This window comes from Lipomyces chichibuensis (assembly GCF_038497645.1).
Source record: "Lipomyces chichibuensis strain CBS 12929 unplaced genomic scaffold V1513scaffold_11, whole genome shotgun sequence".
Taxonomy (NCBI): domain Eukaryota; kingdom Fungi; phylum Ascomycota; class Lipomycetes; order Lipomycetales; family Lipomycetaceae; genus Lipomyces; species Lipomyces chichibuensis.
This window is the reverse complement of record NW_027117463.1, coordinates 48,797-68,936: the sequence shown is the minus strand read 5'-3', so window position 1 is coordinate 68,936 and position 20,140 is coordinate 48,797. Positions and strand designations below refer to the sequence as shown.

General features: G+C 46.7%; 7 protein-coding genes across 7 annotated transcripts; 4 read left to right on the top strand and 3 right to left on the bottom strand.

The window, feature by feature from the left end:
* Positions 1–591: 591 nt before the first annotated feature.
* V1513DRAFT_424639 (uncharacterized protein) lies at positions 592–1,826 on the top strand (the record flags this gene model as incomplete). Its single annotated transcript, XM_066896087.1, has 3 exons — positions 592–885; positions 953–1,075; positions 1,131–1,826. The coding sequence occupies 3 exons, from the start codon at positions 592–594 to the stop codon at positions 1,824–1,826; spliced, it is 1,113 nt and encodes a 370-aa protein (XP_066754129.1).
* A 523-nt stretch (positions 1,827–2,349) lies between these two features.
* On the bottom strand, positions 2,350–4,903 carry V1513DRAFT_442672 (Sec1-like protein). Its single transcript, XM_066897691.1, has 4 exons — positions 4,332–4,903; positions 4,195–4,259; positions 3,708–4,143; positions 2,350–3,650 (listed from the first exon to the last, which is right to left on the bottom strand). The coding sequence occupies exons 1-4, from the start codon at positions 4,455–4,457 to the stop codon at positions 2,553–2,555; spliced, it is 1,725 nt and encodes a 574-aa protein (XP_066754128.1). The 5' UTR covers positions 4,458–4,903; the 3' UTR covers positions 2,350–2,552.
* Positions 4,904–6,325: 1,422 nt separating this feature from the next.
* V1513DRAFT_430964 (kinase-like domain-containing protein) lies at positions 6,326–8,301 on the top strand (the record flags this gene model as incomplete). The annotated part of the gene is made up of 7 exons (XM_066896365.1): positions 6,326–6,336; positions 6,683–6,756; positions 6,846–6,933; positions 6,995–7,166; positions 7,231–7,459; positions 7,522–7,841; positions 7,897–8,301. The coding sequence occupies 7 exons, from the start codon at positions 6,326–6,328 to the stop codon at positions 8,299–8,301; spliced, it is 1,299 nt and encodes a 432-aa protein (XP_066754127.1).
* A 918-nt stretch (positions 8,302–9,219) lies between these two features.
* Positions 9,220–10,317, bottom strand: V1513DRAFT_442664 (thioredoxin-like protein). Its single transcript, XM_066897690.1, has 2 exons — positions 10,161–10,317; positions 9,220–10,110 (listed from the first exon to the last, which is right to left on the bottom strand). The coding sequence occupies exons 1-2, from the start codon at positions 10,196–10,198 to the stop codon at positions 9,390–9,392; spliced, it is 759 nt and encodes a 252-aa protein (XP_066754126.1). The 5' UTR covers positions 10,199–10,317; the 3' UTR covers positions 9,220–9,389.
* Positions 10,318–10,343: 26 nt separating this feature from the next.
* V1513DRAFT_29209 (uncharacterized protein) lies at positions 10,344–11,367 on the top strand. Its single transcript, XM_066894613.1, has one exon. The coding sequence runs from the start codon at positions 10,456–10,458 to the stop codon at positions 11,230–11,232; it is 777 nt and encodes a 258-aa protein (XP_066754125.1). The 5' UTR covers positions 10,344–10,455; the 3' UTR covers positions 11,233–11,367.
* A 507-nt stretch (positions 11,368–11,874) lies between these two features.
* On the bottom strand, positions 11,875–15,100 carry V1513DRAFT_398379 (adaptin N terminal region-domain-containing protein). Its single transcript, XM_066895437.1, has 2 exons — positions 14,540–15,100; positions 11,875–14,433 (listed from the first exon to the last, which is right to left on the bottom strand). Exons 1-2 carry the CDS (start codon positions 14,930–14,932, stop codon positions 12,043–12,045), a joined length of 2,784 nt encoding a protein of 927 aa, XP_066754124.1. The 5' UTR covers positions 14,933–15,100; the 3' UTR covers positions 11,875–12,042.
* Positions 15,101–15,962: 862 nt separating this feature from the next.
* V1513DRAFT_398374 (P-loop containing nucleoside triphosphate hydrolase protein) lies at positions 15,963–19,801 on the top strand. Its single transcript, XM_066895436.1, has 4 exons — positions 15,963–17,062; positions 17,113–19,046; positions 19,096–19,173; positions 19,233–19,801. Exons 1-4 carry the CDS (start codon positions 16,094–16,096, stop codon positions 19,651–19,653), a joined length of 3,402 nt encoding a protein of 1,133 aa, XP_066754123.1. The 5' UTR covers positions 15,963–16,093; the 3' UTR covers positions 19,654–19,801.
* The last annotated feature ends 339 nt before the right edge of the window (positions 19,802–20,140 follow it).

Genomic DNA, 20,140 nt, shown 5'->3' with positions numbered 1-20,140 from the left:
AAGTCCCTACTCTCGACACTGACTGCGAAGTAGACAACGTGCCCTGCGATAGACAAGATTAAGAGCACATCAGGCCAATGGAAGATGCACAGAGCCAATGGGCAGCCGCTGAGCACGGCATTCGTTGCGCCACACTGAAAAAATAAACGGTATTGACAGATGACATCCCAAAATTGTAGCCGTTTACTAAAATACTTTAAGTTCAATACAAACAATACGCTTGTCACGTGACCTCTAGTGAGGGTAAGTCGGCCATCACGTAAGTTAAAGCATTGTTGGGTGATCTTGTGATGATGCCGGGCCAGGGTTCTTTCGCTCACATCGTCTGCAAGAGGTGGTTTTTTTGGGCCGAACCGCGTGGCATTGTCGGATCATACACTGGCAGACCAAATTTATCGTCCATCGACTATTGGTATTTCGCACATTCCACAGCCTTGCTCGGCCTGATCCTGTTGCCCGGTAGTCCTGCTTCCCTTGGCACAGTTGCTGTCGTCACTCGTGTCATCTCGTATCATTTTGGTCCCTTATCTCCGAATTTCCCATTTTATACGAGCTCTTCTCCGAAACGATTAATCGTATTTGCCATCTATAATGCGGCTTCCGTTCAATATATTCTCATCAATTGATAACAGGACAGCCACCACGTCCGAAACTGCAACTGCAAACGAGGATATCCTGTCACGGCCGCCGACGCCCGAGGGCTCGAAAGATCCGATCTTATTACCGAACGAAATCGTGCTGCAGATTTTTCCAAAAAAATTATGTTCCCATCGCGAGACGCCGACGTCGAAGCCCGGATTCTTTAGTTACAATGAGCCAGAGTTTTTTCATACCTACCTTACGAAGAAGGGAAAGATGGGTGCATTGTGGGTTACAACTATGCGGGTGAGTTGGATTTGGTCACAGATGCGTACCGACGCGTCCAGGAAGATGAACACGCTAACGTTGGTAGCTAATGTTTGTGCCGAACGCATCGGGAGCGAAAGGATGCTCCGTTGGCATCCTCGACATCGAGAACATGAAAACGATTGAGAGTGACCTAAAAGTCTGGTTTTTCTTGGCAAAGCTAACGACCGTAAGTATTTTTCTCTTCGCGGCGTTGCGTTTAGACCTGACATCTGCTCCCGTAGCATATCTTTACTGTCCCCTTCTCTACGCAACAACGAGCACAAGCATTCCTCAAGCTGATGTCCAATCTTCGCTTTGAGCATAAAGTGCGACAGTCACTTCCGCCACCATACCGCCGCAAATCGGAATCGGTGTACGATTGTCCACGACCGAGCATCGATTCGTTGTTACAACCCGGTAGTCCTGGTTCTGAAACTGAGTCGATTGGAGACGCTATTGAGGAAGCTATACAAGATGAAGAGAAGGAGTGGGCGGACAATGACCGACATCTTCCAACATACAGGGAGAGTGAGGACGCGGTTGAGCGGTATCTCATTGATCGCGGATTACTCCGTGAGGACGGCACGCCATTAATGCCAGTTGATTCGCCGGTCACGACTGCCGGTTGCGGAAGTGAGCACGACCGGTCAAGCTCGAATGTCATCAGACGTTCGAGTACAAGCACAAGTCGTCGTCCCATTGGATATCACCGACGAGAACCGTCAGTCTTGCAGGACCACGAAGAAGCCTCGACTGCCACCATGAACGAGTTAAGAAGGATATCGAGTAGATCTAGTGCTGGAAGTGCGAACTCGGTCGCAAGCGCGATGATGGACGGCGTCAATGGCGGATGCCATGCCGATGGAACTGTGCCACAGTCTCTCGACGCAGTCATTTCATCGGCGCATGAGGCGCAGGCGCAAGCTAGTTCTGCGTGATTTCTTCGACGAGAGAATTTGTACAATAACGATTTGATGCATTTATATTAATGGTTTTGGAATTTTGGAATTTTGGTCCAGGCGTAAGTGAGCTTGGGAGTTTGTGATATAAATATAAATTTTAAATACCGCCAACGTCAATTTGCCAAGTTATCAAAGGTTATATACGGACTGTCCGGGTCCTTATAAAGCCACCCGCAGCCGAATTTAAGGATACAATAAGATGTATTACAAGGCATTACCGATTTTAGATATAACATAAGGCTGTCGAGTATTCGTTGGAGGAAACCGACAGTATATAAAAATGTTTGGAGCTGCGCCGCCGCTAGCAGTCACTTTGCGTCCTACAAACTACGACCGCCTAATAGAGCATACGATTCCTATTCAGATTCGGGGTCTAGGAATCCTGCCTGGATATAGATTCTATGCACCTGTTTACTTCCCAGTCCGAAATCGCCAATACCCAAATGCATGCCCTTGCTATCGGGCAAAAATATGCATTTGCTACAGTTTTACCACTGGACCATGCTTGAAATATATTCTCATTAGTTCAGTGGAACAATATTTCTCTGCTTTTCCATTCTAGTAGTATTCTTTGTAGTATCGGCGGAGATGAATCGTATTGAGAACAAATTGCGGCGAGCGGTTGTATATATAGCAATTCAAAAGTAAATTATCTTACACAACGCCTTTTTCCTCCGACGTGTTCCAATTGCTGTGAGCAGTTCATATCTGCCATTTTGTACTCGCAAACTCCATCTCATCCAAGAAAGTATTACTATTATGCACCGCAGTACCGCCTATCACAATCCGCAGTCCCGGTGTCGCGGCATTAATCTGCGCAATCACCTTCGACTCCTCAAATGTCACCCCGCCAATGAAAAACACGATAATATCGGACGGCTTGTCCCGTGAGCTGCCGCCGCCTTCAATGAAAGGATAGAAGTTCTCGCGTAACCTGCCTTTAACTAATGCACCTAGTGTGCGCTCTAGCAACGTGACATGCTGGGTATAAACGTTTTCGACGCCTTGCAGGCCCTTAAACCCGGATTGTGTGCGAGAGAAAATGGAGTCTGTTTTAAATAGATCTTCTTGTCGTTCGTTTGCACCTGCATACCGTAATAGCGTTTTGAGAGCAAGTAATCGTGTTGGCGAGACATTGCTCCGAGAGAGCTTGTCCAGAAGGGACGGCAATGCTGTCGGTCCTTGATCCGATCTCTCGTATCGGAGTGCATAGAGCGCGACTAATCTAATCTTTGTATCATCTGGCAAATTCTGCGACAAGTAAATTCGTAATTGTTTCAAGTCGTTCGCATGATTATCGTTACACGCGAGAGACTGCTCGAGCTCACTTATTTCTAGCAAGTTATCCTGACTAACTCGTCGTGATAATTCCGATACTAGCGTGACATGTTTGGTGACGTTTCCTGACAATTTGCGGAATTCCGGATATTCTTCGACAAATCGCTTCATATCCGCAATACTGTCGATATTCATGTTTGATTTTGTTCGCGATTGATATTTGTCGACGTAATCTTTAATCGAAGCACCTAAATCGCCAAAGTTCTTGAACATGTTGTCTGTATAGAAAGAGTCCCCATCAGGCGATAACACGATTTCTTTCATATCAGCACGAACATCAGGTACCGCAGAAAGGTCTACTCGTCCATTCTTGATGCCGAGATACTCGTGAACCATCGCTTGGTATGTCCATGGAGTAAGAAGAGGCGTAACCGGGTCATTCTTGCGGTCGAGGATAAGGAGCACCGGCGGCGTGTCCATTCTTCTAAAATCAAACAGTTTTGAATCTTGTTGAATGTTGTACTAAACCATGTCAGAATAAGCGGATACAATGTATTCCTCTATCGATATTACACATACCAAGGTCTCAATGGCTAGACTCTTGGCCAAGGGACTGTTCGCTTCATATCGAATGATAGGCTTCTTCTTCAATGTCAACAAAGCCCCTGTAATCGCCTCAACAGACCTCATAAATGGACGAGGATTCCACGACTCTGGGGCATCGCCAAAAATACAACTTTGTGGCGCAAATAAATTCAGTGCGAACAAGTCCTTATTAATCACCAAATAATCCGCAAATACTTCGACAACGGCTTTGACGACTTCATAGTCGTCCGCCTCCGCCATGCGTTCTAAGGCGCTCTTCTTAACGACGTTAGAAAAGTAGAGTTCGTATTCGCCGTACTTTGGGTCCCGCAGCTCATCGACTATGGCTTGAATGGCGTCATTTGTTGGACGCACGAAGATCAGACAGCGTAAATGTCGCATGCGCTCACGATTTGAATTGTCGAGGCGACTACATACGTTAGCACTGCTTCCAGATCAGTAACGTCATTACGTGACATACTCAATTAAATAGACCTCGTTTTTGAGAAGTAACGACTGCGTCGAGATCATCGACAATATCGGCGTCTAATCCACGTCAGCAACCCGATGATTCATGAAAATTATAGGTGTGCAATCATAATGCTTAGGGCCACACACTGTCTCGGTGTCGAGTAATAGTATCTTCATCTTCCCGCCAGAAGACTCGTACACACCATTTCCGGCCGCCGGCTTCGAGTCCAGTAATTTATCGACGTATGTATGGCATGCGCTTAATAGATCCATTGCGTCGAGCTGTGCAATACGGACTGTGAATTGGACGGCACAATCTCGAGCAGCGCGTCGACTTATTTGGGAATACAGCGCCGCATTGGCGGAAGTCAACGTTGGCTTGGTTGCCGTGTTCAGGATACTAAGGGTTCAAGGAGAGTCACATACCATTAACTCTGCTGGCCGCTCTTTTAGTTTACATATTGATTGGCGCAACTTTGGGCGAAGAATGGCATAATATTATGTCTTACAAGTAGTATCGCAAGCAGAGATATCCCGATTTCTTACACTTGTATTAGTCGGCACCAAACCCCTTACTTTGAACATTGCGAACAAAATATCGAGATCTGGTGGTCCCAGCTTGAAGACCAGAAGGCAAGGAGACAAGTCTCAGCGCACAGCGATTCGCCCCGGAAGACGAATAGCTGTGCTCGCATATGATCTCCTAGCGAGAATCTATAGAAAGGAACATCCATTTGGACAATGGCGTAGGGAAATCTTCCGGGAACAAAACAAAAACCCGATGGGAAAACAAAGAATCCCCGAATTAAAACCTGACTGTCCCTTATGAGCCTGCACCATCTCCCTCTTGACGCCTTGTCAACAAGTCATCTACGGCAACCTTATTCAGTACGGTGGCAATCCGTTGGGTGCAGCTTTAAGTCCCCCAGTCACTTGGATATGGTGAAGGGTCTTTCCCGCCACCCAACGGGATGCGGATGCGCAATTAGCTAGCTGTAGAATGGATGAAACGAGTATCATGTAATGCATTTGCCTCCCTATCGCCTGCCCCGCTAGATATCTACGCCGTCATAGTGTTGTGCAGTTGCTGCCTCATTTACAACGACGTAGTGAGATATAGCTCCTGAAACGGAAAATAACATCTCTCGATATGTTGCCGCCCTCATCCGCCCTTCAATCCGCCACCCTAATCACTCAGCTACACAAAGCCACAGCACAGAACAAATTGCAAGTCTTACCCGGCCGTTCTATAATGCCCCGCAAAAATGAGCTTTTCATTCTGGCTCATTCCATCTGAAAATAAATTTGTAAACATTATAGTATATGTGCCAATAAGCTATTGAGAATAGCAATATAGTTTCCTTTTGGCGGAATACCATTTATTTATTTGTTCATGGATCGGACTTGAGTCGTGGCCCTAGTACTGCACGTGACTGAGGCAGGGTAGCCGGGTGACAGCTTTTCGTGATGTCAAGTTAGTTAGTGAGGGACTAACACTACAAGTGCGCCACGCACAATCAGGCCAAGCCCACTTCGTCGCCATAACGTTGACGCCCTGCCTTTTTGTTCATCCCCGTGCCTTCTATCCCTACTACACTACGCTGCTTATTGCTGCTCCTCTCTACTGCTCACTCTCCGCTTGCATCGTGCAACCTTGCTTAAATTCAGTGGTCATAGGTCGTATTTGCTCCACTCTGCCATCTTCCTCCGCCGCCAAAAGGTATGCCCCTTTCTCTGCGAGCTGTCAGCGTTTGATTGCTTGGCTCCTCACTCGTCACCGCTCCACTTGTTTATTGGCTCGGATCTATTGCCCCAGGCGCACACCGCTGTGGATAATATTCGAGCATATCTCTGGAATAGTGGAAGCGCCTTCTGCGTATTTTTGCATATTTTGCCGGGTTTTGCAAATTACTGACAGGCTTGTTTTGTGTGTATTTATAGAAGCGTTCGTTGCAAGCGCCTCAACTCGACCATATCCGAACCTCGCGTGTGTCGTTACAAGCATCAAAGCATCTCTACCACCGCAAGTCAATTAGCACAACTTGGAATTGTATCATCGGTCTATCCGGTGCGCTCTTTCGGATAAAAAGTCTCAATTTGCGTCGATCTTTCGGCTTAGATCGAGGTTTTAATCTTCAATCATGTCTACTTTGTAAGTATTTATATTATGTGGAAAGTTCGTAGACCCAAATACTTGATTTGGGAACGTCTATGATGGACAAATATTGGAGTGTTACGGACGTTATGAACAAAATGGTATGATCCACTTGGATCCACTTGCTCCCGGCCCGTTTCATAACGATTGTTGCGGCGGCGGGATCTAGTTGTACGCCAAGTGATATACCTGCGGGAACTGGATCCAATCTTGACTTGTATGCGCATTATAGTGTCGCAACTATTTTTTTGCTTGGATTTTGGTTACGTTGAATTCGCCTTCCATTAGTTGCTTTGAACTTTTCGCTTTCTGTGGTCTTCTATTAACATGTTTCAATTTCTAGGGATCTTCGCATAGGAAACAAGTATAGACTTGGACGAAAGATTGGCAGTGGTAGTTTCGGTGATATCTATTTGGGTATGTCCTCATCCCGTTTGTGACACAACAAGCGTGATAGGTGTGATTTGGCGTGCATGGCTAGACGGAATGCTTACTGGTTAATTTAGGAACTAATATCATCTCTGGAGAAGAAGTCGCAATCAAGCTCGAATCCGTCCGTGCAAAGCACCCCCAGCTTGAATATGAGGCTAGAGTGTAAGCCCTCGCCTTAACTTCGGAAATTGGGGATCACTTATGCTAATCATTTCTTCGACAGGTACAAGATCTTAGCTGGCGGTGTCGGTATCCCGTTTGTTCGTTGGTATGGTACTGAGTGCGACTACAATGCGATGGTCATCGACCTTCTCGGTCCTAGTTTGGAGGATCTGTTCAATTTCTGCAACCGGAAGTTCTCGTTGAAAACTGTCCTTCTTTTGGCCGATCAGCTGGTACGTGAATTGTTAACATAGATGGCGACCGGTACAAGGTAGATATGCTAACTGAGGCTATTAGCTTGCTCGTATTGAGTTTATACACGCAAAGTCCTTTATTCACCGTGACATAAAGCCCGACAATTTCCTCATGGGTATTGGCAAGCGTGGCAATCAGGTTAATGTTATTGATTTTGGTTTGGCCAAGAAATTCAGAGACCCCAGAACGCACATGCATATCCCTTACAGAGAGAACAAGAATCTTACTGGAACTGCTCGTTATGCTTCGGTTAACACTCATCTCGGTGTTGGTATGTTTTCCGTAATCTCACACGATGTAATAATTTGTCATAACTAACTCGTTGCTCAACAGAACAATCTCGACGAGATGACCTTGAGTCTCTAGGATATGTTTTGATGTACTTTTGCAGAGGATCGCTCCCTTGGCAAGGATTAAAGGCTGCCACCAAGAAACAGAAATATGACAGGATTATGGAAAAGAAGATGACTACTCCGGCTGAGATTCTGTGCCGTGGATTCCCAGCAGAATTCTCTCTCTATCTGAACTACACTCGATCGCTTAGATTTGATGACAAACCCGACTACACATATCTTCGAAAGTTGTTCAGAGACCTTTTCGTGCGAGATGGATTCCAGTATGATTATATATTTGACTGGACTATGTTCAAATACGTACGTTTTGATGACTTGCGACTTAATAAACAATAGGGTACTAACAGATTGTCAGAATCAAAACCACAATACTATTAATAGCCGCAATGGTGAGGCGGAGCAGATTGAGGAGAATCCAGAGGATAAAGACACTCGTGCGGCCCGCTCCGGTACTGCTGTTGCCGTCTCGCAGACTACCCAGCAAGTGGGTACGGTACCTTCGTCGGCTCGCCCCGTTGCTGCAGGGGGTACCACACCTTCGCGCCGTAAAGTCACTGATTGGCAGGCTGCGCGAGACGCGTTAGACCCTATGGCAGCCGACATTGCTCGCCGAGCTGCAGGTGCGGATAGAATTCTTCGCTCATCGGCGAAGACGCCTACTCCGAATCCATATGCGTCTGCTCCGCAGCCTATGCAGTACCGCAAAGAAGATGCTCCACAAACTGGAGCTTCGTCCAACATTCCTCAGCAATGGTACTAAGTGAACGAAATTATGCATATTTATTAATATTTTTAACGGCATTTCGCATTTTAACTGGAGATATGACGCGATTTTGAGCGATTAAGGGGGTAGAGAATTAGTCAAGCTTGTACCAGCACCTCTATTGAGCGTTCAATTCCTCTGACCTCTAGCCTTTCCAGAAAGGACAGCTATTGAAGTCTGGCCAGTTTATAAATGGTTTTGTCTCTCTCCACTCATGTTTTTATCAGCAATATTGTTGTGTTTGTCATTGTTTGTTATTTGCGTCTATATTTGTTACTTTCCATTACTGGGGTCTTCGTCGATCATTTGTTGCACCGCGGTTAGCCGAGTTCGTTGGTTATGTTTAGTAATTTCTTGACGCCGAATCTCTCTTGCATGCTCTGGGATGAGGTTGAGTCTGGATTGCCGAATGCGGCTGAGCGACATTGTTAGAGACAGTTAAGAGCAAGAGGGAATACTATAAATTTGCCATCGGGATGAAAGACATTGGGCTGCCAGTTTGTGATGAAAGGATGAACTACTGATGGGTATCGATATAACTGTGAGAAGATTTTTGCGATTTTTGTTGTTTTTCGTTACTGATTCATTGCTCTATGGTTTGTGATTTGCTTTTTCTTGCGTTGTTTGTTTGATTGTTATGTCTTGCAGAATGGGTTTGCTTTGAAGACTCCGGGACTGAGCTCGAGGGCTTCGGCGGTGGTCAAGGCATCAAGTGTGATTTGAATGGTAGGTTCAGTCAATGGTCGCATGTATTGCTTAGGGACTCATGCGGGACGAGTCCGGAATAAGTGGTGCTATATTTGCGTGTTGATATATGTTTCTCCTTTATATATTTATTAAAGCGACTTGTTAATGGTGGAGACTCGATCGTTGGTTGGAAGATGGCGTCTCAAATTTAGATTTATGATCGAGATGCGGTAGGCTATGGCTTCATTACATATTTAATCCATATTACTTTATAATGACTCGTTCCGATCAAACATGAGCGATAAGTTGTCGAGCAACAGTCCCATTGTATCGAAGATTGTTACACATATGCTATACTATACGAAAGTAACCGAACGAATAGACAGCTGTTACGATACTCAATCATCAAAATCGTCGTCATCAGCGTAATTATTCTTGGTAAGATCCGCCTCATCATCACTGTCGTAATCATGGTCCGCATCATATCGCTTTTTGCTCCACTTACTCTCAGTCAACCGGCTGTCGTTCTCTTTAACTGCACCAACATCCACCAATACCCTCTCCAAATCCTCCATTCGTGTGCCGTCGCCACCAATTAAGCTTAATGTGACATATTGTTTCTTGACATCGGTATCTTTATACACCAGCAGCGTAGGGCAATTTCTGTCCGGATACCCTTCAATAGCACGCGAACCAGGAATATCCACAAACTTGATCTCCCCATACTTCTCCGCCGCCCTCATAAACAACCCTCCAAGTAGCTTAGACTGTAAATTTTGCTGCAGTGACAAATGCACAAGTACGAAGCACTCCTTACTAGCATCAGTAACTTCCTTCTGATACTCCGGCTTCGAGACCGGAAACACCATCCCAAATTTCTGCCGCTGAATTTGTAACTGTGTTAGTTCTTGTAACCGTTTTCGTCTGTATGCGGCTATGAACTCGTCTTCGGATGAATTATTCGCTTCCTCTTCCAGCGCAGAGAGTTCGGAGTCTGATTTGTCAGAAAGCCTGTGGAGTTCCTGATATTCGCGTGCACGCTCGATAGCTTCATCAATTACTTGTGAAGGCGAGGGAGGACGTTCTGGTATGATGCCGTGTGCGCGGAGGATGTCGTTCCTGTGGACAGATTAGAGTGATGAAAGTGCTCCAAGATGTAGAAGACGTACCATTCGGTATCTTCATTGGGATCTACCTCCACTTGCATTGTACTTTTCTAGTACCTATACTACTGTTTGAATTTGTAATTGTGTCTTCCAAAGACGAAGTACTTAAGATGCAGCATATGCGAGACGATTGAGACGAGTGCGTCGAGATGATGGCGCGGCTCAAGTGTTACAAAAGTTGTTTAAAGGAAAATTTTGTATTATATATTTACGGCTTAGGAACAGCCCGGAAATTATTCGCCTGCCTTCAAGAAGGAATAGAATCTTGACGAGAGATTTCGAAGAATTACAACCGCAAATGTCTTCAGAAGTGATACTGCCTGGCGATCCAATCCCACTGGACTCCCTGATCGACAATGCGGAGGACTCAGATTCAGCACCAGTCATCCAGCTCGGCCCCGGCATCCTACATATCCCTCCAGAGACACTTCTCCCAGTCCGAGCAGGGACGCTAACAAACCTAACTCGCTCGAAACCCCAGAAATCAACAACAGTTTACGTCGACACCGCAGGAGGCCGATACGTCCCGGCCGTGCATGACACCATCCTCGGCACGGTTATCGGCCGATTCGGTGACCAAGAGAAATCATTTTACAGAGTTAGCATACCGGATAGCGCGGCGCCTATTGGAATATTGTCCTCCGCTGCCTTCGCAAACGCCGCGTCAAGACACACGCGGCCGAATCTGTCAACAGGAGCAACCGTGTATGCGCGGATAAGCGCGTTTTCCCTCGCGCTGGGCGAACCTGAACTTGAATGTTTCGACGAGAAAACAGGGAAAGAAGGCGGGTTTGGTGAGTTAAAAGGCGGCATGCTGGCGGATGTGAGTACTGGACTTGCGAGAAGATTGTTGGCGCCGAGCGGAGTGTATGGTGGTAGTACTGTTGTTGAAGTTCTGGGCCAGCTGGTGCCGTTTGAGATTGCGGTCGGGCGGAATGGACGGATATGGATAGACTCGGAGAGCTGTAGGATGACGGTTGCCATTATTAAGGCGATTCAGGAAACGGAGGAGTTTTCGAAGGAACAGATGGAGGAACGAGTGCAGAAAATCATAAAGGACGCTAGGCAGAAATAGGCGTATGGGATTCGATGGATTGCCTTTGTACATATGCATATGTTTCAATATGTTGGATTGTTTAATTGGGTTATGTATGTATAATAATTTCTCCGTTACGTCCACTAGCCTCGTGAGGTATAAGAATTAAGTAACACGACAACCGAACCATTCATGGACGCATGCTGTTGCCTTTCTTTCGACCTTAATGACTGGCGATAAGTCTTCGGGGGCAATTTTCGTACTCCAATTTGTTGTTGTTTGTCTAGCAGACTATTGCAGTCTTGCAGGCTATTCAATCTCTGGTCTGGATTGAAAATCAAGTTTAACTGCACGGTCCCTATTACTCTGCGAGATCTGTGAACTACAACAACTGCGTTCGCGCCCATGCTTGATTGACTCTTGATTGTCGACTACTCGAACAAGAACGCGTTTGCTATGGTCCTCTGCATGGTGGCATGCACATTTTCTATCACATATGTATAACTTGGTATAAAGTATAATTTGACAGTCCCATCCCCCTGTATATGCCGGATACTTACGGTGAGAGGCCTGCTGTCGCGGACTGATTTCATCGCAGATGATGGAACTGCGAATAATGTGTTTCATCAGAAATGGTTGATGCTCAATTCCTGCGCTAGTGCGTGGAATAAACCATGGCACTTCTAGGTAACGAAATCTTTTGATATTACAACTCAAGGAACTATAACATACATACAAAAACAAAACAAACGGACAAAAATATCCAGCATGAATTAGTCATCACTAGCTATGTAATAAACAATAAATGAATTGTAAAAGTCCCAAGTTAAATTCAATACGCATTACAGTCTACGCAATTCCGCCAACAACCATTTGCGCAACACGCTCATCCTCAGCTCTGACCGAAATCTTCAACGTAACACCCGTCTTAGCGCTATACGCCATCCGCACTAAAGCAACAACCTTGCCACCCTGCAACGTTCGCGCGAAAAGCTTCAAAACATGCGTAGCGTTCTGTAGTGGTGTTTCAGAGCCCTCCAGCGGTTGCATGGACAGAGAGTCAATAACGCTTGAGCAGGCCTCGCTTAGACTGCCGACACCGGCCAAACTGTATGTTTCGGAGGTTTCGAAGGAAAGTTGATCCCACATGTGCTGGAAGTTGCCTACGTAAGTAGGAACAAGGAAATCAGCCACGCCGATCTCAATGTCTTCGACCTGGTATTCATCCTCGTATCCCTCCTCCTCCGGTTCGCCGGTGTTCGGGTCAATCTCTTTGCTTGTGAATCGGAGCGTATTGCTGAATACCCCGCCAGTGTATGCATGTTCTTCACCACTAGGTCGTGTAAAGGCTACGTAGATCGTACCGGTGCTTTCCTGGGTTAACCTTGGAATCGCTATGATGAATTCCTCAACATATGGTTCAGTCCCATCATCCGCCGTACTTGGATTAGCAATAACTGACACATCCTCAAGGACAGTATCCGGTAGAGTGTTTTGAACGTCGAACTGCAAAACAAGATGCTCCTTGTATAAATGCTTGATACCAGTAATGACATACTCGGTTTCCGATTCTGTGAGCGGGACGGGCCGCGAGCTGCGGATAAGTGCGCCGAATGCCTGGAGCTCGGGGATCTTTGCCAATGAGGCAGCATATTTTTGCGCGTAATCCTCCCCAAGGGCCGGAGTCTTTGACGGACTGACACCACCAGAGCCAGCACCGGAGCCAGAGTCAATTGCGGTGCCACCCAGAATAGGAAGAGTCGCCATAGTCTTTGCCCGGAACTGGTCGGCAACCGCCTGGTCCTTTGAAATGAATGGCACTGACGAGATGTCGAACGCAACACTCGCTGCATCGGGTCCACCGGTGACGTACAGAATGAGCTGCTGCTCGAGCGCACCAAGGGATGGAACTGACTCTGGCGCGAGATACTCCTTGGCAATTGGCTTCTCAGTGGCAGAGAGCCGTAGAGCCATGGCCGCTCTGTCTCGGACCTCGTCATCTGGATCGTCGAGGCAGCGTGTCAGCAAGACCTTGACCGATTCTTGAACAGATGCATCGTCAATAAGAGAGAATTTTGAAAGTGCAGTGACGGCGGCAGCACGGACAATCGCGTTCTCCAAAACAACGCGGTTATAAATGTATCGAATGTATTTTGTCGGATGAGCTGTGGATGGGCCCTCTTCTCCAAGCAAGTGCAATATTCTGACGGCAAGCTTCGTAAACTCGCAGTCCTCAATGAACTCGCAGAGGTATGAGAGCGCCTCTTCCTTCGAGTCGGGAACGAACTTGATAAGATCGAACATCGCCTCGATAACCGCACGCTTGAACTCGTAACCACCCTCGTCGCGGAGAACGCCAGACAAGAAAGAAAGCATAGACGCCTGCTTGCTTGGGAACTTCAGACATAAGCTGCGGATGGCATCGACTACAATAATCTTGAACTCGTCCGAGATGTCGTTCATGAATCCTGTAATCTGCTTCATCAATCTATCAACACTGGCCTCATTGCCGGTCTTAAGAAGTGTGGTGATGGCATAAGTAGCGATTGAGCGGTTGGGATCGTTGATCAATGCCTCGATGTCGATGTTGCACACGTTGACGTTCTGTGGTCGGATCATTGCGAACCTGTTCAAAATTCTAATTGCGGCGAACCGAGACACAAAACGCGGTGACGACAAAAACAACTGTAGCACATTGATCGCTGGCGAAGCTTCCGCGTCAGTGGAGTCTCGCATTTCAAGGATAGTCTTTGCCGCCTCGAAATTGACCATATCCGACTTGTGCTTCAACCATCCCTCCAGGAGAGTGTACAGTGGACGACGCATATTTCTGTCTTCATCAATAGCGCGAGCAACAAATCGAATTAACATCACAATGGCTGCTGGAGATTTCATTGCTGAACCTGCATTGGCGAGCTGCTGGATCATCTTGATAAGAGCCATTCGATCGTGCGATCGAAGTTGGTAAAGTAATCCAAGAGCATGATACTGAGTCATGAATGAAGACGCAGGACCAGCAGGACCTATCCCTAGTCCACTTGCGGTACCGCCATATGCTGCTTGTGGGAATGGCTTCTGAGCAAGAACAGTGTCCTGCGTTTCATTGGCCCATCGGCGAACAACCTCGCGGGAGACAGGCAGAAGGTGGTAAGAGCTTATCAATGCCGCCGAAGAAACAATTGGGTGCTTGTCGACAATGGCAGTCTTGATCAAACGCTCAATGGCTTGGATTGTGGAAGCCTAGCAACGCAACGGATCAGTAATTGCACTTCTCCAACATTAAAGCCAATATTGACAACAATGCAAATATTCCCCAGCAGGCGGCAATTGCGTAAACACGACTCACATCAATGATTCTAGCTAATGTTCTAATGGCATTGGGCCGATAGACGACGTCGCTGCCGACTGTCGTGTCCTTCATTATCGATGAAGTGACCATGATGACATCGTCGGCACTGGTAGCGAGCTCCTTGATAACGAGATAAACCATCTGGCGCAAGGCAATGTCCTTATGCTGGAAGAGCTTTGTGATGGAGAAGAAGAGCCGAGTTGATTCGTCCCTGGCGAATGTGTCGCCTGTTGATAGGAGGTATGTGAGCTTCGTGAGCAGGACACGACACTTTCGAGGTTGGATTGGAGAAGCATTGAAGCCCGCGATGCAGTCCTGAAAGACAGTCATCTTGTCCATGACGGCGCCGCCAGGACCACTGTCTAGGTCCTCGTTCTTCTTGTAGGACATGGCGGACGTCAGTGTGTGGCAGATGTGCTGGTTTCAGAAACAAATGGAAGTGGTTGGATGCGCCCGAAAAGAGGGTGTGGGTTTCGAAGGTGAGTTTTGCGTGCTATGCGCCTTTGATGGGTGCGCGGCGATGAGCGACCAAGGAGGCGGTCTCGCTGCAACTAGACCCGGCCGCCTTGTTAGCTGCAACCAACCTCCATGGCATTTTTTTCAATTACAGCTGCCACGCCTCTCTGCCACAACACTTCAAACAGGCAGCAGATATATCAATATTATCGGATGCAATTGTTCAATAGCACGGTGGCGCGTAAAACAGATGGCGACAGCTTACAAATTTATGTGATCCAGAGTGAGGGTTATTAGGCAAAGCACGATTCGGACAACATTTTATGCAAAGATTCCTATCGTTTTACCTTCAACACCACCATACCAATAAACCAGAATACATCCACCTGCTACATCGCCTACATCCACCTGAACCAATCAGGAATAGAGTTGTAGAATGTGTGTTTTGGAATCACACTCCATCTGCTAAGGAGTTGGAAAACGTCACCCTTCGGTCAAATTCTTATTCTATGAGCTTCAGGAAAAGAATACCAGAGAACAATGACCTATACGCGCAAAGAGTGCCGAAGCCATCGTGGGCCCAACCACACGCTATATCCATCTATTGTGATACCACAGAGTAATATCGAAGACAGAATTATTGAAGTAATACTGTCCTAATATCTCGCCAAAGAGTGTTCATTCGACCTTGACTACGTTATCGAATCAGTAGGCACTGAGTTGGAATATGTAGCGTTGCAGGTAATGATAGATACGCTTCATCTATATATATATATATAGTCCTGCTTGCGATTGACGGAGAAGCATTTTTTGGGGCACGAACTCAGTAGTTTAAAACCCAGTCCCTTGTAGGATTGCACGTGAAGTTTGAAAGTAAGGGCCTGTTGGCTCGTGGATGTTCACAAGGGTTTCGTGGCCCCAGCACGAGCCGCGGCTTCGGACCTTGGGAACATCAAGCAGTCTCCCCCGCAAAAAAAACTAGTGATTCTGGATTAGCTAGAGGAATAATGGATTGAAATAAATTGTGCCTTTCCATATTTAGAGCCTAAGCGCCTTCGTCAATTATTGCGGTATACATTTAGCCTTTCATGCTCGATGGTCGCTGTGAGGGGCCTGACGAATGGTGAGACTGGGCGACATAGTCGCCGTAAGAGGCCGTCGAGGCCTAAGAAGGCAACCTTGCTGGTGGAGGAAGATGAGGTATTGGAAGTGGATGCTAGAAAGCTAGTAATTTCGTCGGACTTGTACGACGAGCTATTTAAGATTACCAGGTTAGAGGGTCTCTCGAATGGAATGAATACGATTAATCAGACACCAAATTACGCTGGAACTGCACGATTCGTCTCCATATGCTCGGTCACGGAATATTCGACGTTAGCTTCTCCACAGTGGAAGCTGTATCGATGTGACAAGGATCCTCTATTACCACCGTCAACCGGGAGGATCAATGGCCGCTCTGCATGGCCATTGCAGGATCATTCCACAATTCTGATCCACCAAGCAAAACCCGTTTTGCTGAGCCAAGTTGTCCTTACATTTACACCGCCAGCATATGATTATATAAAGAGTTTATCCGAAGAAGAGACGTTGGAGTATTTTCGAAATTATGATGTCCTTCGAAAGGGACAATATATTAGCATTCTCGACTGTGTGGTTCGCGCTTGCGAGCCGGTAGATCAAGGTATATTGCATCCCGGATCAACGAAATTTACGTTTGTGAAAGACGAGAATACTTGGAATCGATGTTCAGAGGCTCTAGAGTTACATGAACAAATCGCAAAACTGAATGTCGATGATGGGTCGTCTGCATCACTTGACAGCGAAGATTTGTCTCGGTTTTTGGAGGCGCCTTTAAATTGGGAGAGTTCGGATCCGGCACTGTCTCTTGCGCCATCGATTGCCAATTCTAAAAAGGATTTATTGTCAATTGAGGTGGTACCGCTGCGCAGAAGGATTGAACCGGACGTTTTGATACCATTGGGCAAGGAATCGGAAGACAGCGAGGTTCGAGGTTTCGTAGGAGTGGACGTTTTGGCACGGTTGGGGTGCTTTTCAGGTGATTGGGTACGGTTTTTTCTGCGTTTGTTACGGAAACATGGCTAAAATAAGTATAGGTCATGATTAGGACTGAATCTTTGTCGAGGCCGATACGGTTATATTCCTTCCCGTTACCGAACGCATTTGACATCAACAAGCTATATATCTCTCCTATTCTGCTATACAACTTTGGAATGCCATCAACAGTACGGATAGAGCTGGGCTCATTGAAAGAACCTAAATCGGCTAAAGAAATCATTATTTCCCGGATCTCATCCGCTATTTCGACAGACCGTACACTACAACAAGCCTGTCTGCAAGGCTTGCGCTCGTATTTTGAGCACCACAAGCGAGTCGTGGCAAGAGATGATTTGATAGCTATTCCCATAGATGTTGCTCTGGCGAAGCTCATGTACAGTCATGAACCTAGCAATAACAATGGTACTGTCAACGAAGAGATGGTTACTTCGACGTCTACAACACGTCCATCGGCAGTCGCGTGGTGTAAAGTAACAGCCATAGTACCGTCAGACGAGAACTCAACAGACAGTGCGTTTGTGGTCGACGCATCACACACTCGTGTCGTGCAGGCTGGCACTTCTTCTGCTCGTCATCCACCTACATCACTAGCTTGGTCGGAATACTTCAAAATTCCGTCTTTGCCTTTAGTTGAATCTCCGAGCAGCCGCAGATTTAGGCAATTATTGTCCGTGGCCATGTCGCCGGGTGGTACCTCGCTTCAGACGGCTGTTTTAATTTCCTCAGCCAAGCGTGGTGTCGGAAAGGCAACGATTGTGAAGTATGTGGCGGGGCAGCTAGGTGTTCATGTGTTTGAGATTGAGGGGCATGAGATTGCGGGCGACACAGACACGAAGACTCTTGGCACCCTAAAAGCAAAATTGGAACGCGGGAGCGATTGTTCTCCATGCGTTGTGCTGATCCGGCATCTGGAAGCAATATCAAGGAAATCAGCGGATGGCGGAGAAGGTAATCACAATGGAGACAAGATTCTTGCCATGATCAAAGAGCATGCGAGCGGTTTTCCAGGTGTTCTTATCGTTGCCACAGTCTCAGACATCGACGCGGTTTCCGACGAAGTGCGTGCGGGCTTCAATTTTGAAATAGAGGTTGGTACACCGTCAGAAGCGGAGAGAAGGCAAATATTCGAATTTTTGACAGACCCGGTTTCTTGCTCGCTTTGGAATATCGCAAGCAAACCATACACAGATGAAGATCCTAGTCTGCCCAGGGGATTCTTGTTAAGCGATGACGTCGCACTGGATAGTTTGGCACTCCAATCTGCTGGATTAGTACCTCCAGATTTGGTGGCCATTGTGAAATCAGCTTATGATAATGCTCTCGACCGAATCGAGGAGTCATTTGAAGGCTATACTACTCGGGATGTCCTTCTGTCGTGCGGCGGTTATCTCAAACTGATTCCTAGTGATTTTGAAAAGGCGACAAGCGACGCCAGGCGGAAGTACAGTGACTCTATTGGTGCACCCCGAATTCCGAGTGTCAAGTGGGATGATGTTGGGGGCCTTAGTGAAGCCAAGACTGAGATTTTGGACACAATCGAAATGCCGCTCAAATTCCCAGAATTATTCTATGGAGGCGTCAAGAAACGCAGTGGTATTCTTTTCTACGGTCCACCTGGTACCGGAAAAACACTTCTTGCGAAGGCTATTGCAACTACATTCTCGCTCAATTTCTTTTCCGTGAAAGGCCCAGAGTTGCTTAATATGTATATTGGTGAGTCTGAGTCCAACGTGCGAAAAGTTTTCCAACGGGCACGGGATGCCCGACCATGTATTGTGTTCTTCGATGAGCTGGATTCAGTCGCGCCTAAACGTGGAAACCAAGGCGACTCCGGCGGAGTTATGGATCGAATTGTATCACAACTTTTGGCTGAATTGGATGGTATGAGCAGTATTGGGGGTGAAGGCGTATTTGTAGTTGGCGCCACAAACCGTCCCGACTTACTCGACGAAGCCCTACTACGTCCTGGAAGGTATCTTGAAATTCGTTGCCAGTCATTTACAGATGCTAATTTTGTGTAGATTTGATAAACTATTGTATCTCGGTGTCTCTGACACCCACGAGCAGCAGTACAACATTTTGAAGGCGCTCACAAGAAAGTATGACTTCCAAGGGTATCTTCCTTTGAAGCGGTTACTAACTTGTCTATTACGACTAGATTTAATATGGCCCCTGACCTTGATTTGCAAGTTGTTGCGGAAACTTGTCCATTTACATATACTGGGGCTGACTTCTATGCTCTTTGTTCCGATGCGATGCTTAACGCAATGGCGCGTCTTGCCTCATCCATTGACGAGAGGGTCAAAGCGTATGATCCGCCTGTTAGTACACGCTGGTGGTTTGACACTCAAGCTACGAAGGAAGACTTTGAAGTAATTGTTCGAAAAGAGGACTTTGAAAAAGCTAGACGGGAACTGGTGGCTAGCGTGAGCGAGGACGAGTTGAGACACTACAAGCGCGTTAGAGAAAACTTTGAAGGCGGAAAGAATCTGGGTGAAGCTGATGCGCAGCCGAATTTGCGGGCGGCCAAACGCAAAGGTAAAGCAAAGATTGTGGATTATAACGGAGTTGATATTTAGGTTGGATTAATAAACGGCAAGCTTGGCTTGTCTGATAGATTAATAGTAGCCGCAATTGTGGGCGGATATTTCATATTTGACTTTTTCTTTCGCGCCTGCATTTGTTACGGAAGCTGAGAAATTGACGATACCAATTATTGTATCCTGTAAACTGAAAAGATAATCAGGCTTATCACGTAATGTAGTCTAGACCGTCTGACTCCCTAACCCAGCGTAGATGCCGCAAGACAGAACAAGGGGTTTGCGAGTCGGCCGAATCTCCGATAACGTCCGGGAAAACTCCCACTTCGCTTAATTAGCGTTAATGCAGGAGACAAGGATTACCCAATACAAACTTCCTCACCGTCAATATTGAAAGTTTGATGCGATTTTAAGAAAATAGCCATCTATTGGAATTTGCGAATGGTACAGGTATGTGAGAGTTCTGATAAGCGTTAGAGATCCGCGGAGCCGATAATCCAACATAAAGCTAACATTCCATTGTATC

Bases quoted from the DNA above. Each gene is read 5' to 3' on its own strand.
- V1513DRAFT_398374 (XM_066895436.1), top strand. From the start codon at position 16,094: ATGGTCGCTGTGAGGGGCCTGACGAATGGTGAGACTGGGCGACATAGT. The intron at 19,047-19,095 runs GTATCTTGAAAT...AATTTTGTGTAG, and splicing joins GCCCTACTACGTCCTGGAAG to ATTTGATAAACTATTGTATC. The intron at 19,174-19,232 runs GTATGACTTCCA...TATTACGACTAG, and splicing joins TTGAAGGCGCTCACAAGAAA to ATTTAATATGGCCCCTGACC.
- V1513DRAFT_442672 (XM_066897691.1), bottom strand. From the start codon at position 4,457: ATGGATCTATTAAGCGCATGCCATACATACGTCGATAAATTACTGGAC. The intron at 4,260-4,331 runs GTGTGTGGCCCT...GACGTGGATTAG, and splicing joins TATTACTCGACACCGAGACA to ACGCCGATATTGTCGATGAT. The intron at 4,144-4,194 runs GTATGTCACGTA...TAACGTATGTAG, and splicing joins AACGAGGTCTATTTAATTGA to TCGCCTCGACAATTCAAATC.
- V1513DRAFT_442664 (XM_066897690.1), bottom strand. From the start codon at position 10,198: ATGCAAGTGGAGGTAGATCCCAATGAAGATACCGAATG. The intron at 10,111-10,160 runs GTACGTCTTCTA...ATCTGTCCACAG, and splicing joins CCCAATGAAGATACCGAATG to GAACGACATCCTCCGCGCAC.
- V1513DRAFT_398379 (XM_066895437.1), bottom strand. From the start codon at position 14,932: ATGTCCTACAAGAAGAACGAGGACCTAGACAGTGGTCCTGGCGGCGCC. The intron at 14,434-14,539 runs GTGAGTCGTGTT...TTGCGTTGCTAG, and splicing joins CATTAGCTAGAATCATTGAT to GCTTCCACAATCCAAGCCAT.
- V1513DRAFT_29209 (XM_066894613.1), top strand. From the start codon at position 10,456: ATGTCTTCAGAAGTGATACTGCCTGGCGATCCAATCCCACTGGACTCC.